At 45.0% G+C, this 18,161-nt stretch overlaps 1 protein-coding gene across 3 annotated transcripts in view; it reads left to right on the forward strand.

Annotated features, from left to right (window-relative positions):
* Nucleotides 1-18,161, forward strand: part of SIPA1L3 (signal induced proliferation associated 1 like 3) — a 714,921-nt gene that overhangs the window by 571,577 nt on the left and 125,183 nt on the right. For all 3 annotated transcript variants that reach the window (XM_086938267.1, XM_086938268.1, XM_086938269.1), the window contains exon 14: nt 12,995-13,113. In XM_086938267.1, coding sequence (XP_086794393.1) covers nt 12,995-13,113 — 119 coding nt within the window. The remainder of the gene's footprint in view (nt 1-12,994; nt 13,114-18,161) is intronic.

An 18,161-nucleotide genomic window follows, 5' to 3' on the forward strand; every position in this document is an offset into this window, starting at 1 on the left:
CCTCGGCGTGGGCCTGCAGCTCAATCTGTTGTTCCCGCAGCCGCAGGACCTCCTGCTGCAGATGGGTGATCTCCTCGTCTCTGGAGTGACCAGCCTCCTCCACGGTGTTGACCCGCTCCCCCCAGGGAGTCCACCTCTCTCCGTACTTCGCGGACCTCCCCGGCCACCTCTTGCTTCAACGTTTGAAAGTCCTCCCGCAAGGAGCTGAAGAGCGACTCGAGGAATGAGCGTGTCACCGGGGGTTCTCCGCCTTCAGCGCCCCTGGTCGGGGCCGGGGAGGTCGTGGTGGGTTGATTCCCTCCGCTACGCAGGGCACCGCGCCCCAACATGTCCGGTAGATTCCGATCACCCCTTCTTTGTCCCCTAGCGTTCGACATCTTGGCTGCGCAGGGGGCGTCGGTGGCCGTCGCTCGGCAAAGAGATCAACAGGGCCAGAGCAGCCACACACCGGTCAGGAAGCACCGCCACACAGAGATCCCGATCAAGGCCGAGCAGCTGGGCCGGAGTCCACAAAATGGCCGCCCGTTACTATCAATAGGCCAACGCCCAAGGAGTGAGGCCTACCCTCGTCTCAGGTCCAGTGGCGAGAAACACAGCCGGAGGACAGACTCGCGGGGCAGAAGCCGCCGGGGCCGGCAATCCTGGGGGAATATCTGCTCCGGAGGCACAACACCACTCCTCCACAACCAGCGTCGGGCCAGATCGGCCTCTAGGGGCGAGCACCCTCAAGCCTCGGACCTGCGTAGCAGCTCGATGCCGGCTCCGCCTCCGTCTATCTCCTCCGTGCAGCTCCGCTCTCGTCAACCACCTCCGGTCGGCTCCGCTCCGCTCGCAAAGTCCCCTTCGACTCCTACTCCGACCCCGCGGCACAGGCACCTCAGCAGGCCACTCACAGGCGGCAGGGCACACCGTCAGGATCCCAGGCCCGGGGGTCTCGCGGCTCCCGGCTCACACACAGAGGCCGCCCAGCGGGCTCCGCCACAGGCTATTTCGGTCAGAATCGCACCTCCGAAGGGGCAATCAAGGCTCAACAATCGCTCCGCACCGCCACCGGGGTCTCCAGGCTCAGTCACCGCATGATCCGGGGGGGAATCAGCGGTTACGAGCGGTGCAGGGTTTCAGGGGCCCGGGAGCTCTCGGCAAGTGCGACCTCTCAGCCCGCCATCTTGGCCACGCCCCTATAATAATTTTAGAAAGAAACTCGTGTATCGTCCTCAGTATTTCAAGACTAGTGACTTATTTTTGATAAAGACAACTCCTTAAATCGGGGACTTCGCTGTTGGATGTTTGCATCTTATGAGTTGTGCTGATATTTTGGTTCATTTAGATTCAATATCTCACATCTGTTGTGCGCCACGTACGTTTCTTTTCTACTGTAAATGGTTATGACATTTGTTAGAAATGTGAGTCTCCAGTTGGCAAGGGCTTGCACCTTTGTCCAAGTAGGGACCCTTCTTCCTAGTCAGGGTAAGGTAGCTACACTCCTACAATAACGCCTGCTCACCCCCTTGGTAGCTTGGCACAAGCAGTCCGGCTTATCTTGTAGGCAATGTGTAAAGCATTTGCACATAACCAACAGTAATTCAGCGAAAACACAACAAAAGGACACCACACCAGTTTAAAAAAAATATCAAATATTTATATATATCCAAAACAAGACCAAAACGACTGAAATGCAACATACAGTACTTTAAAAATATGCACTTTTGCAAGAATACTTTAAAAACACCGTTCCTTGAAGTCAGTAGCTCCGTCCTGTGCTACCGCGGTGCTGTAAACAACAGAATCCAACAGTTCTTTCTGATCGTGTCGTTCAGGGGTGTCAACAGACTCGTAAACAGTACCTTTTGTGCATCGGCCGACACGTTGGTGCTGCCCGGTCGTGGCAACGGTTGCGGTGTAAAGTGGAGCAGTTCTGCGTTCCCAATTTGTTATGCAGGAAGCGGCTCGGTGACGGTCGTCCAGCGGTGCCTGCGGTGTGGAGTGAAGGCGGTGCTCGTTGCAGTGCTGATAGATCACAGTTCAGGCAACAAAGCCTGTTCCAGGAATCTTGCATTGGTCGGTTTGGGACTACAGTGTGGTACGGGGCGGTGCCTCCAAGCCACGATGCGGTCACGGAAGTCTCGTGCAGCGTCCTCATCGGTGAGACCAGGGCGTTGGAGTGAAGCGCGGCAGTGCGTGCCCACAGGTCACAGTGCCAGTGACGATGAGACCAGGGTTGCGGTGCAAGAGGTGGCAGTGCCCTCTGAGGTTTCTGTATGACACGAAACCAGCGACTGAGTTGGTTGTTTTTCCCTTTTCTCTGGCAACAGAAACAGCTGTTCAAGAAGTGGTACCCAGAGGTTGAAGAGGTCTTTGCAGTCTCTGAGACTTCGAACAAGAGGCAAGCTCTACTTCAATCCCTTTGAGATACAAGTAAAGAAAGTTCAGTTCAATCCAGTCCTTTCACAACCCAAGCAGAAGCAGCAACTGTAGGCCAACCCAACAAAGCAACAACACAGCAAAGGGGCAGCACTCCTTCTGGCAGCTCTTCTATATCTTCTTCTTGGCAGATTCCTTGATTCCAGCAAGTTCTCCGACGTCCTTTATCCCCCTGAGACTTCCAACAGGAGGCACGCTCTACTTAAAGCCCTTGGAGGAAACTCTTAACTGCAGGATGATGAAAGTACAATCCAGTCCTTTCCCTGCCCCCAAGACAGAAGCAGCAAGCAGCAGGCCAACACAGCAGATCACACAGCAAAAATTCAAAGTGGCATTTCCTCCTGACAGGTTTTCTAGCTCTTCTTCCTGGTAGGTTCCATAGTTCAGCAGCAATATAAAGTTCTGGGGTCAGGGCTCCACTTTTTATAGAACTAATTCCTTAGTTCTCTGGTTGCATAGAAGCTCTTTGCCCAGCCAAAACTAGTTCTGTCCTCTCTGGTACAGCTTCCTGGCAGGAGGTGGAGACAGCATTGTCCAAGGCAGATGGGGCCTATTCAGGTGCAAAGGAAATCTCCTCCCACCTCTAAATGCAGACCAGGCATATTCAGTTGCTAGTGAAAACTCGTCCCACTACTTTGAATGCAGACCAGGCCTATTAAGGTGCTAGTGAAAACTCCTCCTCTACTCTGAATGCTTCCCAGGTCAATTCAGCCCAGCCTTGACTCATTCAGGAAAGGCTAGACACACACCATCCCCCCCCACCCCAACCCTTCCCAGTGCCTGTCTGAGAGAATGCACATCCCCAACCCCGGTCACTCCAAAGCCAGTCAATCCACAAACCAGCAGAGGCACATAGGATGGTTAAGCAAGAAAATACCCACTTTCTTAAAGTGATATTTTCAAACACACAATATAAAAAATCATCTTTACTAAAAGATGCATTTTTAGGCATCCTAAACTCCATCTTTCCAACTTGTCCCAATGGGAAGTTATAATTATTGGATGTTATAAATAAACTCCAATTCTATCCTATGGGGCAGATCGCCTTTCCATAGTGAAAAACGAAATACACTATAATTCACTACCAGGGCTTGTCACAAACACCAGTGCATGTCCTACCTTTAACATACACAGCACTCTGCCCACGAGGGTACCTTGGGCCTACCGTAGGGGTTACTTATATGTAAGAAAAGGGAAGATTAGGGCCTGACAAGTGTGTGAATTGCCAAGTCGATATGACAGTAGCAAACTGTGTACAGACACTGCAGTGGCAGGTCTGAGTTACATTTCCAGGCTCCTCATGTGTGCGGCACAATCAATGCTTCAGGCCCAGTAGCAAAAACAGTTGATGGACAGAATGCAGAACAATGTCATACATTCACCCAGTACAGAGATCTGGGCCTAAATCCATCGTTTTTTTGCACTCCACACCACCCCAGTTCAGACATGGCCATATGCAAATCAGCCTTGACCCTGTGCCTCATGGGAACAGTCCAGCCCAAACTGCCAAGCTATGTCTTCCCTGGACCGGAATCAAGCATCCTAGGACCGGTTTCTGGCTATCAACCGTCATCAGCCAGGATAGCTTGACTCCAGTGGTGTGGAGAGCACGGGACTCACGTCTGAGCATACCCTTCCCACTCGGGGTCACAAATGCAAAAACAACAGTTGATGTACAAAATGCAGAACAATGTCATACATTCACCCCAGTACAGAGATCTGGGCCTAAATCCATCGTAGCCCAGTAGCAGCATTTGATTTAGCAGCCCTGGGCACACACAGTGCACTGTACTAGGGACTGACAAGTAAATCAGTTATACCAATCATGGAATCACCAAAACATAAACACAGTTGACATGGAAAGTATATGCCCTTTAGCATTGAATGGCAGTGGTAAAGGGTCTAGAGTCCTCAAACCGTCAAAAACACGAGGCCAAAAATAAAAATGTCCGGGGGTAAACCCGCTGAAAAAGCCAAGTCCAACATCATTGTAGAGGACTTACACATTTTTTTAATATGATTAATCTTCAGTGCCATGTTTGCCATGACTTCTTAAGACATGCTTCCCATTACAGCATTATGGTGGATGTTTCAAATTCTATTATAAATTATTTGGCTCTTATTTTGAGTTTGCCGCTACATTCTGCAGGAATGTATTTAAAGTTACCTCAAGCAGGAGGTGCGTTATTACCCTTGTATTTAGAGACCAAATCAAACCAAGTGCTCTGACATTTACCCTCAAGATATTTTAAGGTACTGGATGACCGCATGCATGTTGATAGCAGTGATGAGGCACGCCTTATACGCCTGCTGATCCTCTTTGCCCTGCTTGATACTGTTCATCATGAGGCACTACTTACTGTCCTTTTCTTGCGTATCGACTTCAGGGGAGTATTCCTTCACTCTTCTTTCTCATTCTGCAACTATTGATCACAAAATGTGAAGCTATAATCTTTCTGATCTCCTACTTTTATCTTTTTTTGTGTGGGGGGGCTCAGGGTTGTGTCGTCTGACTGCTGACTCACTCTGATCAACTTTTACATGAAACCTGTGGAAGTAGCAGTACTAGGAGACAACGTGGCCATCCATCAATATGGAGAGGCCACTCGGGTGCTACCTAAATATGTCTCATCTATCTGGCTTGGCAACCGTGCAAACCTATTTCAAAACAGAATTGAATGAGCTCCATTTCATTCAGACTAAATCACAACAGACCAGAATGTCTCCTTGTGCAGTCCAAAGACTTGCCTCCAGTCGTCCAGATTGGTTTGACACCCTTTTCCCAGTGGGCATCCTCCCATTCAATAATAATAATTTCTATTTGTAAAGCGCGAACACATCACTCGTAACAGTTTTAAGGAACTGGGAGCCATCAGTGATCGAACCGTGAGCCCCGCATTACAGAATCAGCAGCTCTGGCCGCTGCGCCAGACCCCTCCCTCAAATTGCATAATGATAATCTCTAGGATTCTATATTAACATAATACTCCATCTCAAGTCTTTTCAAGCCACTTCATTCCAACTTCACCTTTCCAAGAAGCTAAAAACATGAGTCGCAGGACCAGGCATCCAATCAGGCTTCAATATGAGGTATTGTCCCATGCAGAAAGGAAATCATTAATTGAGTTAGTTGCTTGCTTCCTTATGGTTAAATCAGAATACAATACCTTCTGAACAAAATGAAGGCGATCCACCTAAGTTGTACCTGGAACCTGAAGAATAAACTTTACTTTTGTGAAGGTTCTCTTAGCATCAGAAGCAAATCACTACTCCCAATGTGAACCTGGAAGTAAGGTTTCTCCTATCTTTGATTAAGCCTTTTCAGTCTTCTACTTGAAAATCTACAATTAGCAGACACCTAACATATAGTGCCCCTTCTAAAGTCTTATGTTTGATCAGGTGTCCATGTTAAGGTTTAATCAGAGATAACCTGAGAAAATCCTGGTTAAAATAGCTAAATTGTCACTCTTCCACCTTTAATCGACTACTTATTTGATTGCGCATTTATAGTTAAACCAGTGCGCATTAACTTCATCCTGAAGTATTTCCCCAGGCTCCCTGTTGAAACCAGAATCACTAAGTGTTTTTGGCATGACAGTCCAAGGCTATCCGCCTAAGTCTACCCTCCTAACTGGTGGAGACTCCTAACTTCGCAGAAGGTTCATGAGGCACCAAAAGTAAATCACATCTGTAACTAAAACCCTGAAACAAACCTGTTAGAAGAGCTACAATAAACATCCAACCTTCTAGCAATTCCTATTGTCCCATTTATCTCGAAAAATAATTCACAGTTATCATTCTCTTCAAGTGGCTCCATGTCTTTTATTTTCCTACCTAATGTCACTAAGCTGTGTGTTATTGTTTCAAATGTTATCTGCGCTTGTGTGACTGTGTCCATGAAAGAGGCCTGCTTTCTTTGCCGGATTTGCTGCTTGATTAATCTGTTCCCACATGGTCCCATTCTAATCCCAGCCTCCTACAGAGTGGGGCTGGTTTGTACATTTTTGCCTGGACTGATTTTGATTTCAAGGCCGGCCTCTATCTCTAGCCATGGTACACAAGCACCATTGCTAAATATATATTACACCACATGGTATACAAGACCTCATTGCCCACCCTTGCCCCCACTGATTGTTACTACTTGCTAATTCAAGTTTGGCTGGGCTTTTATTGCATGGGGGCCTGCCTGATGCATTTGAGGTTTCACCCCCAGGGCCCCGGTACCTCTTGGTTAGTATTGGTAGTATTTGGACAGTAAGAGCCAGCAGAGGCTGGCAAAACATTTCCCAGAATTAGACCATGATATTGCTGCTCTCGTTTTGTAAGGGGTGTAGTGGGGCACTGGTGGTTTTATGTGAGACCAGTCAAGGTGTATAAGTCCACAGGAAGTGTTCAGCCCGCCTGGCGTGTGGAGGTCTGTTTGAAGAGTCCTGATAGCCTGTTCTTAGGACTCAACTAGATAGCGCTATCTCTTCATATTATGTTGTATCCAGAATATGGGCGGTAAGCTTTAATCTCTGCCTGCGCTTCTGGTTGGTTGGGTAGCCTGCCATTTGGAAATTCCTTTACTGTGGTTGGTCAGTAGTGTTCATCTGTCCCGCCTTTGGGTGCTTGGTTCTCTCCCACAAGGACATCAACAGTTGTTTCTTTTGGTTAGCCATCTCTGGCCGTCTTTTGCCTCCTTGCTCGCAGATGCACCCCCTCTATCCCAATATTGCTGCCATCCTTCCTGGTTTTCGCTGCACATTTTTTTTTCTACTTATTGACTTTGGTGGCAATGGGGGCACACCGCGCTTTAGCTTTCAACATCTAAAGCGCGGCGTGCCACCATTGCTCCAAAAGTCAATAAATAAAAAAACTAAGGCTGGCGGACGGCGCATTTCTTTTTTGTTTATTTATGTTTATAGCAATGCTGGCACACCACGCTTTACTTTTAAACTTAATAAGCTTAAGTGTGGCGTGCCGCAATTGCTGCAATAGTACATGATGGAAAAAGAATATGGCGGCGCACTATTTTTTCTTCTATTTATAGACTTTTGTAGCAATGGTAGCACGCCACGCTTTAGCTTTAAATATCTACCAGTGCCTGCCTGGTTGCAAATACCAGTGTGCCCTGTAAGGAAGATGAAGGCATTGGAAGGAGCGACATCTAGTGGGGAGCCATGTCAAGTGGGCTTCCATGTGCGAGGTTTCAGGTGACAGCTGCTGCACCGATCGGGTTGTTGCTAATGTGCTGACTTGAGTCTGTGACCCCCCCCCCCCCCTCCCCCGTATGCCAGTAGAGTGCTGCCGTGAAGGTAGCCATGTAAAGATTGCTGTGCATGAAGGGCAGCACTGTTGCTGCGACCCTGTGTACCAGAAGGGGCCGCCATGGAAAAAAACTGAAGTGCAGATAAAGGTCGAAGTCTCTGCAACACTGTAGCGGTGAACCCGTGTAACAGGAGGGGCTCACCATGGTAATGACTGCTGTGCCATAAAGGCCAACGCTTTGTGTGGTATGCCAGGAGGGGCTGCCAGGAGTAAATGTGCCATGTGGACCAGACAGAAGCCAGCAAAATGTAATTAGTGTTGAACCATAGGTCACCAGGAGCAACAAGTACTGCTTCCAACCTGACCACCTAGATCGAGTGAGGAGTCCGTGGAAGTATTGCCGCCACAACAGGATCAAGAACAGGAGCTTTGGAATCAACCCACACCCCCTTCGGTAGCATTGATACTTACCCTGCAGGAGGAACACAGAAAACATTTCTGATCGCTTTTGGGGCATGACTAAGAGGGCATGGATGAGAGCCTACACCTGTTGAGTCCTCTCATGATGCCTGCATGCAGCCAACCCACCTGAGCAGAACCAGAGCAGTTGAGTGCCCATGGACTGTAATTGAAGAGTTGGAGTGGACTCTTGTAATAAAGGCCTACTAGTGAACAGACCCTGGATGCGGCCATCAATGAATGGGGAATTACCCTGCCTGTGATGTAGTGCGGGGGCATTCGGCTCGGGCGACTGCAGGCAAGGATCTAGTAGAAACGTGGGGGGAAGATTCAGCCGCTGCTAGTCACAGTGGGGTTACGATTCGAAGTGGTCAGCCAGCAGATCAGAGAACTGCGGAGCCCCCCCCCCTCACCCTTGGTTGCTCCACAACATGGGGAACACAAGCTTGCTTAACAACGGGACTGGCCCCAGAGTTCCACAGTAAATAGGAGAGCATGAAGCAGGTGTGATAGATGGTATTTTATATAGGTCTATGCGGAGTTCTGCTATGCGGAACTCAGCGAAGTGACAAAAAAACTCCACCAAGCTATGCAGAGTTCCACGAGCAGCGGAGTGCGTAACCTTGCGCTGTTCGAGCTCGTCAAGTGTGAGCGGGGAAAAAACTCCGCTAAATAAACTGAGTTTTTCGGAACTCTGCAAGCTCCGTGAACGGATCGGAGTTTACTGCCCAGGCCTAATTTAATACTCTGAAGTGTGGTGAAGGAGCTGTACAAGGCACCGCGGGGCTCCACCACCACAGCGCTGCAGGAAGTCAGCTGTATTATAGCAAGTCAGCACCGCAGTAAATAGATCCTAGTCCTCCGCAAAGCATGCGATTTGGAAATGGTCTTCAGCCTTGAGGCGCTGATGGCATAGCGTGGAGGCCCAGTTGGTCATGGGATTGTGCACCGTCCCAGGAGTGAGTCCGCGAGTATCTTGCAAGCATCGGTTCATCCCCGAGAGGTGAGCATTAACATGTGGACTGGCCTCAGAGCCCACCAAGATAGGGCGGATGTAATTAAAGGTCCCCAGGCAGCAGTTGTGCTTGCTTTGAGGTTGGACATGGGCGCAACAGTCTACCGGTCAACCTGCTGGCTGGAGTGCAGAAGCCAACCCCAAGAGGGATAGAGGACCAGCTGACCCCGTGCCCCAGAACACTCACCGGCTTACGCAGCCAGGCACTGGTATTCCGACATGATACTCGCCGCTTCCCCAGCTGCTTCTCTTAGGGACATCCGGACAGCTGTGCTCCGACACCCACAACAGGGAGCTGCGGTTGTCGTCGGGCAACAGGTAGGTCGAGACGGCCCTGGGGTATCGCAGTCAATATTAGGCAGCAAATGGCAACATCTGGCAGTCGCGGGTACAGAACGGGATGAGACCAGCAGCCGGCCCTTGCTGAACACGTCACTCCAGCCAGGTCTCACCAGGCCACACGCAGACCCAGTCCTGCAGTCCTCCACCACAGGCTTTTGGAATGTTCGTTGAATCCCATACTTTGACAATCAAATCACAAGGTTGTTAAATCCTGTGGAAGTCTTTTTTGGTATCGGGTGACCCGAGAATAGGCGGTTACTATATGGATTGAAAGTTTGTCTGGCAGAGCTCTCTAAGGAGGGTCCATCTTGCTGCTCAGCGAAATCACACCCCAGCGTCTGTGGGGTTGAAAATCTCCTTTATGATGGCAAAGAGCTCCTTGCTGCTGTTTGCGCAGGTTTCTAATCGGTCTGCTAATGCGCTCTTCTTTGTTTCTTGAAGCAGGCTGTGGTATTGGTTGAGTGCTGTCCTGAAGGCAGTTAAGGCTCCTGTTTCTTTGTCTCCATTCTTTTCAACTCTTGTTGCGGCAGTAAGAGAAGTTGTGGGTTACTCAGTACAATAATTAGTGCTGCCTTACCCACAACTTTTCTTACTGTCAGTAACTGTCCCTCATACAGTCTCTATTGAACCCCAATTGTGCCTGTAGCTGACCCCGCCCAAAGAATCCCTCCAAATAAGAAATTAAGGCTTACTGACCTTTACCAGACTCCCATCCCTGATTGTGATCCTGGAGAGGGAAGATGTTTGAATCCCATAAGGAGACAGTTTTCTTTACTGCCTAAAACACTGTCCATTGAAGTACTGTCTTCCCTGCCAAAAATAAGGGGATCAAAACTTTGCCAATTACCTTATGCTACACAGTAGTGCCAACAGTGCGCCAAAACGTTTAGTCTATTATCTCAAAATATTTGGAGAAAAAGTGCTGGAGTTCCTTATAAAGGGAATCAATTGCCTCTCTACTCATCATCTGATGCAATCTGACATTTGTGGCCTCTATTCTCATGCATAAGCATTAGAGAAAGGTTTCCTGAATCTCAAACCTCTGAAGCTAGTGTTTCTTGTTGTCATTGCCTCTTAGAGGCACGTTAGAATGCTGCATGCCTTGTGTGCACCATGCACATCGACTGCTTTTGATTCGGATGCTCCTTCGGCTGAAGATGTGCAAGATAACATTGATGTTGGGCCTGCTTGTCGATAATATCGGCAGGACCAGGTAACTGTGTTCCTCCAACAAACATTTTGTTGCACATGCTGGTGTCGATGCCGGGAAAACCTGTCTATATGACTAATTTTGCCAGATGTTTTACCTCTCATATCACTCATCGGTACTTCAACAAAAGCAAATTGCTTCCATTAAATCTCTTGTACATTCTTTCAGAGCCAAGTGGCTCTGATGGCATGGCTGCTAATTGGGCTACCCTACATGCATTTGCCAACAAATAGGCTCTGGATATTCCCTCATGACTCAAAGCACATGTGGCCAGCAGGCTGTCGATTCAAGACTATACCCTTTTTTTTCTAGAAGTTGTAGACCTTTCATTAAAACAAAAGGGAGCAACCTCCATGTAGCTCTCTAATGCCTCACCTTGAGTCTATAGTTCCCAAACCAACTAAAGCTCATTTGGGTCTCTTTGTGATCAGTACCCTGCTGATTATGTTTTGGTTCCATTGATCCATACAAAACCTATTTGAATGCAATACTCTTCACAGACAATGTTTGTAAATTGCATGCAGTACTAAATGCCAGGCAGTGTATAACCTCTTGGAAAGATCACACATTTTCCCCATTGTTAAAAACTGCATTGGCTCCAGTGATATCAAGCTGTAAATTCTAGACCCTGGTCCTGACACTCGAGGCTGCCCTTGGTAAAAGTCTTGTCCAGCTTTCACAAAAACATTGTATCTACATCCCTGCATGGTATTTGCGAACCTCTGATAATGGAATCCTTTCCCTCCAATGAGTGCTGTGAAGAGGGATAGTTGAAAAGCCTTCCCATGGGGCTTGTACTGAAAAGAATGCACCCGACAGTCGAATTGTGGAATGCAGAAGAACTGCTAACCTTTAGGAAGGTGCGAAGGACATAGATTATCAAAGTGTATTTTCAGCAGGCATTCCTTTAGCCCTTAGAAGCCTTTTCTAAGTTTTAGTGCTACTCAAGAACAGTGATTGGAACTGCAGAGAGCAACTTGCAGGTAGAATTTATTTCCAGTTCTAAAATCATAATTAACTCCTCTTGTCTTTGCTGCTTGGCATATATTTCTTTCTTCTGAACACTCGCCACCCTCACTGTGAAGACTAGGATTTTTAGGTCTGTTATAACAACCAGTGAAAATGCTGATACTGCACTGTTTTTTAACTGGTGCAGATATATGGGGGATAGCGCTACAGAATTTAGAACAGAGCTTTTGTTTCCCATTCAATTTTTTTCGGTTATATCCTTCTGAATTAGGAGCGGGGACAAATGCCCTGTTTGTGTCTGGTATTACATTACCAGGAACCTCAGAAGCCACACACTAAACGTTCTTGGACAATGACTTTTCATGTGCCCATCTCTTTTGGCAAGTGCATAAGTATGTTTCAGGTCCTTTGTGCCTCCAGACCATATAACAAATGTTCTCACACCATACGCCACATTCTGTTCCGTTAAGATTGGAAGATGGAGCACGTTTGACATCCAGTACTAGCTTCTTTACCCCAATCGCACCCCTTAGCGCTAAGTAAGGTTTACACTCTTTATTCATGTCCTAACCAAGAATATCTTTACTCTCGTTTTCCATGCTACTCTACTGTCTTCTGCCGGTACTTCTCACATGATGTATTTTATAGCAAAAATAAACTGCTAATCCCAAAATCCATTTGTTCCCCCCCTCGCTCCCCCCGCCTTTTATTTCATTTTCTCCTTGGGGAATATGATTCAGTGGTTGTAAATGAGACCGGGGTAGAATGAAGGTGCTCCTTATTTTTGTTTCAAGTCCAATATGCTCTTTTCCAAATACAGGCTAGTCACATGCAGCCGTTTACTTAATAATTGGCCAGTTGTTAAAACAAAGCCCATCTGTATTACATACGCTCTTGGAAAACCTTCACACAACTTTGGTTTTATCAACTTTGGCTACTCTGTTAAGTTTAGATCCCCACCATTGCTTATCTGGCTATATCCCAGTGTTTCAGAAAAGGAAGCATCATGGGCTAACAAATCAAAGTTTTTTTCATTAAAATGACTAGTTATATCAATCATAGGATTAACATACAAGCCTTTACAATACGTTTGTTTTGTGATTAGTTGTATTTAAATACCTCACTGCACAATATGACCTAACTGAAGTTAATAAAAGAAACAGTAGCACTCTCCAAAACATAGAAGGTAGTGATCGCATGGCAAAATGCTATTTTGGGACCCGAAAGTTAAATTCAAAGCAGTCGCTCTGATAATTTTGGCTTTCATGTTATAGTTGGTATGATGTTTTGGTTTGCATGTGGTCTAACCACCTTTTGAATTTTTGCAGAACCTCTATGGCATATTCCAGTGCAATCCAGAGTTGGTGCCATCACTGGAAATTACGTCGCAAAGTGTCAAGGACGACAGGACCTAGCAGGCAAGGAGTCTCTCAACAGGCATTCAAAAGTAAGTTCATTAGCACCACAATAACAGCACTTTCAATTTAGAGAGCTTTGCAGCAAATATTTGAGAACACATTTGTGGTGTTTGACTTTAGTACAGCAAATATTCTTACAAGAACTCTTTAATGGAACCTAAATACAGTTGATCTACTTTGTTGCCCTTCAAAGCAAAGGCATTTGACAATGACCGGTACCCTCAATGTATTTACTTTTTATACAACAGCACTAGAATACGAGGTAAGAGTTAACTTGAAATGTCTCCTTATTATGCAACCTAAACACTTCTGTGCACAAGGTTATGCAAGCATAGTTTTAACATAAAAAAACCTTTTGTAAAGTTTAATTTATATCTGATATGTAGCTCAGGAATCCATTTTCAGGGTTTTGGCCGGTGGCCTGCAGAGAGCCATTGCAGTCTGGGATACACCGGAGTTCACGCTCACAAAACTAAACACTAGACATTTAGAAATATTACTAATGTGATGCTTCATTACAGTGTTATTTCATAAAACATTTAGTGAGGCTGAATGGTAATCTAATAAAGCAAGCAGAAAAAGTTGAAGGTAAAGTCGAACATTGTTTGCACACTCAGTGAGGCATAGAAATCATCCAGTAAATCAGTTGGGACAGCGACCAGTTTGCAGCTGCAGCTCACCCCCGTCTACAAAATCTGTAGGTTACACAAACTATCCTGGCTGTAACATAACCTTTTTGCAAAACACATTTAAAACTAGCTCTTTCCTAGTCCCAGGCAAGAAGTTAAGAAATCTAAAACAAAGGTGAAACTACTTTACTGCTGAGGTTGTGCACATTATTTGAAATGAAGGGCTGGGTATGCTTTCCTTTTCATTGTGCAACGACAAATTCACTGTTCAAGAAGTGTTTTCTCTAAGGGGTATTATTTTATCTATAGATGCCTTATGCTTTAAGTTATTGCAGTGACAAGGCTGGGACTGCAGAAACTTGCATCAGGAGAGCACAAGACATGTATTAAGACAGTATGTGAATGCAGATCAACACTGAACAAAGGTGACCATGTGGGAGAGTGCATATATAACACAGCTCATACATATTTTGTCTTAAAGGTTGAAGTGTCGTCCCAGACAAGTCTGCTACTCCCTGTGACTCAGAGAGGGAATGTACAATTTCGTTAAAGGTGAAATGCTGTGGCAAAACCCTCATTAGGACCAGTTCCAAAGAATCAATCTCAAAGGGCTCAGTTGAGAAGGCTCTTAATCCCGAATGTTTTTTGGAAAAGTCACATTGACTAACTGGCAAATCTTCGTGAACAGGATCCCTTGCAATTTAAGATCTTCCTAACAACACAATTTATACAAAAAGAGGAAAGAAATGTAGGCATTTCTATTGCCAAATGGCCACTTGTACAAAGCTCTTTTAGGATGTTTAACTGTGATGACACATTTTGTGATGCTTACTGAGTAGGACACTTCCAACTCAGTCTGTGATAGTTTGGTCCCCAACTATTTAAGAGAAGATCATGGCTGTGCTTATGCAATTAAACAGTGATGTGGACCAATATACTTTGTTCCTGCAGACCACTTTCATTTGAACACCCTTGCATTACTTCATCAGAAATCGACATGACTGCAACTAATGGAATCTACAGCACCTCTTGTAATACAACAGATTCCAATCAAACCTGGTTCCATGGCAAGCGTGTGGAATTTGACAGCTCCGTGATTCTTTGAAACTCAGCAGTACTGCATGTTGCATCATGTATTAAGTAGCATAGAGTTCAAATGCAGAAATGCATTTGTCTTAAAACACTGGTCAGTTTGACGTCCGATACTATCATGATAAGATACATATTTGTATTTATTTTTCAAGCATTTCATTTAAGAAATTTCATACTTGTAAATGCTGTTCACGAGAAGCTGAAAGTGGACTGCGAGAATCTAGCTTATAAAGTTCAGTTATGAAAGTTTGTGAGGAATGTGAGTGATACTTATCACATGAGGAGAGATGCTATCATGACCTACTCATGATCTATTGATCATTTTATTGCTACCCATGGTTGCTAAGAATGAGGAACGACTGTGCTACAATAAGATTTTCTGAGCTGTTGGTGGAGCCTCCACGGAGTACATGATGATGACTCTAGAAATGTTTCTCAAAACTAGGAAGTTAGCCAATAAATACAAATGGAGGTAGGGAGCTTGTTTTCCAGCACAAGGTGCATCATCGCTAATTTGATTATGGTGTAAAGTGGGTGAATATATACTGTGTCTGAATGGTTCATCGGATGATCTGGGATTCATGCAGTGTTTATCTCAATATAGTAGGGAATTGAGAGGCCACTTACAGATCTTGAGATCAAAATCAGTAACCTCAATGGCTTTCGGTGCTATTCTGAGAAGGAAATAAAAGAAATGTGAGATTTGAACAGTATACCAGTGGCATAAACACTTAATGGGCCTTTGTCAAGTGAGCATGTCTGCTAAAGATGAGGCCTGCACAGCCGTGTTAAAATGAGCTTCCAACCCTGGAATCCAATGTACCTACAAGCCATGCTTTCAAATGCCATATTTTAAATGAGACTGAGGCTCCCGTTACACTTTTCACTGAATCTTTTCAAGAGCATTTTCAGGTATTTGAAGCACCCAGCTGGAGACCCGCAATATATTGAGCACTTCTGAAAACACACCAAGTAGCCAGAGGCAACTCTGCTGATCTGTCAATCTAACTGCTAATTTCTGGCTAAATTGTCCGTCATACCTGTGTGAGAAAATTCCTTCTTCCGTGTTTTTTTTCATCAATAGTTAATTCAGCATGGACATCTACATCATTTTAATGACTGTTGAACCTTTGGCACCACAAGCTTCAACTTTTTTGGCAGATGCATCAAGCACTGCGGAGGGACAGTAACCACATTTTAGTCATGCCTGCTCAAAGCAGATAATTCAGGCCGGGCATGTTTAAATGGCTCGATCTGCCGCAGTCTCGGTGGTGATGAAATGCCATGCTTGCTGGGGTCATTGAGTTTCTGAATGTGCAGACAAACATACTGGATAAACCACTTAAGTCAATCACATGTTAAAAAAAAGTGAATTGTCTCAACAGGCAACTTGTTTTTGGGTGGTGTTTGCCCCATCAAGATATTTTTGAACGGCTCAGCTGAGCAGGTAGGTACCTATGAGTCACTTGTAGGCATCTTATCTTACTTTATAACTTTTTATTAACTGAATTTTATTGATTTCAAGTAAACAAGAAAACCTACAGTGTGGGTTACCAGTGCCTTACATAACCTCATAACAGATGCAGAGGCAGCTACAAACAAATAGTAAACAGTATCCGCAAGTGGGATTATCCATCTGTCCTATGACAATCAGAGCGATTCATAAATAGAATTAAGGCAATGAGTCGAGCATTATGCAAGAAAGCTCCAGTGCACACTTGATCAGCAGAAAGTTGACACGTCGTAATACTATTCACGATCAATCCTCCACCGCTGAGCCACTCTCAGAAGACACATTCCTGTCTTCCTGAAACATACTCAGCAACTGATCCCACAACATTATGTATCAGCTGCCATCTTACTTTATAACTTAGCAGCATGCCATAACTGTTTTTTCATCGAAAAATACAGAAAGGCGGGGACCTGGAGTAACTGCTGCATCTATTCATAATGTGGCTACTAGGATCAAGCTTCTTGAGGACTACTCACATTTTGAAATCTTTCCACTGAAGGCCAAGAACCTCTAAGAATGGAGCCAGCTGGCCTGGAATGTGTGAGCTATTGATGCCTCGATGAACAAAGTAAATAGACCTAATCTGAAAGTGGTCATATTACAAAGGATACATCTAGGCTACCTAGGTCACACTACATATCTGGCATTATACTGACATAGCAGTCATACATCTTTCGTCCCTTACAATCGAAAGAAGAATATGTATTCGTTCAGAACACTTTGTGACTTGGCTTGAAGGTATTACTAGTCAATTTTGAGTTCTAGGCTCTAAGGCATCTGCTCTCTATGTGGGAGATCAAAATAACATAAATGTTATTGAGGAGGACTTCAATGAAATATGTATCAACAGGTAGAATATGGCAAGTAGGGCCCTGGCAGTCAGGATTGGCTCCTGCAGATGATAATTTCCTATCTGAAGTCATGGTGGATGTGTGTTGCAGCTCATATTCTGATGATTCAATTCAAAAATCTTTATTCGAATTACAGGAATTCATAAAAGCACATATATAGTTATACAATCCATAGGAAATAAATAACAATTGATAACATTTACAATCAGCAACGATGATTCAGGTTTAAACATTTTCCATCACTTTTCGGGCGCGAACTGCAGTTTTTTTTTAAAGTGCAAGTGCGACAAATTATCTCCTCATTGTCTAGTGCAAGTAACAACTGGTAGGATTGATCCAGGGTAATTGGTCTGTGTTTTTTTAAAAAAGGGATTAAAAGCCATTTGGTGTATTTCAAATAAAAATTACAGGAAAAGAGAAAATGCAAGTCATTTTGAGTACTTAGCCCATTGCAGGGGCAACTTCTTTTATCCGAGCTTGAATGATGACCCAGGGGAAAGTTTAACAGCTATCTAACAGAGCCAACCCTTAGTCAAAACAGGAGGCCTCTTTCCCATGGAGTCATTGGTAGGATTAAATACAGGGATAAGGGATATCTAGGTAATTCCGTATTCAAATACCTAGCAACAGTAGTTTTTCCAGATTCTTTCCTAAGTCTATTCATTGAGTAAAGTGCGTATAGTGCTTCTTTCAGTTCAGTTTTCTTCACCAAGTTAACATTACTAGGATTGGTGAATATAGTATCTTTCCCTATTTTACACAAACTGTTTTGAACATAAGAAAGCCATGGGATCTCCATCTCCCTATCACAACTTAGGCAATCAGTTATTATATCTTGTGTCAGAGTGGCCAAATTATTACTCCATACCGAGTGCCAAAATAGCACCGGTCGGGCACTAATAAAGTCCGACACAAAATGCACTATATAATTGGAGGTAGAAATTGGCGTGCTTAATAATTTCCTGCAGAACCGATTTTCCTACTGATGTATA

Source organism: Lissotriton vulgaris, chromosome 9 (assembly GCF_964263255.1).
Source record: "Lissotriton vulgaris chromosome 9, aLisVul1.2, whole genome shotgun sequence".
Lineage (NCBI taxonomy): Eukaryota > Metazoa > Chordata > Amphibia > Caudata > Salamandridae > Lissotriton > Lissotriton vulgaris.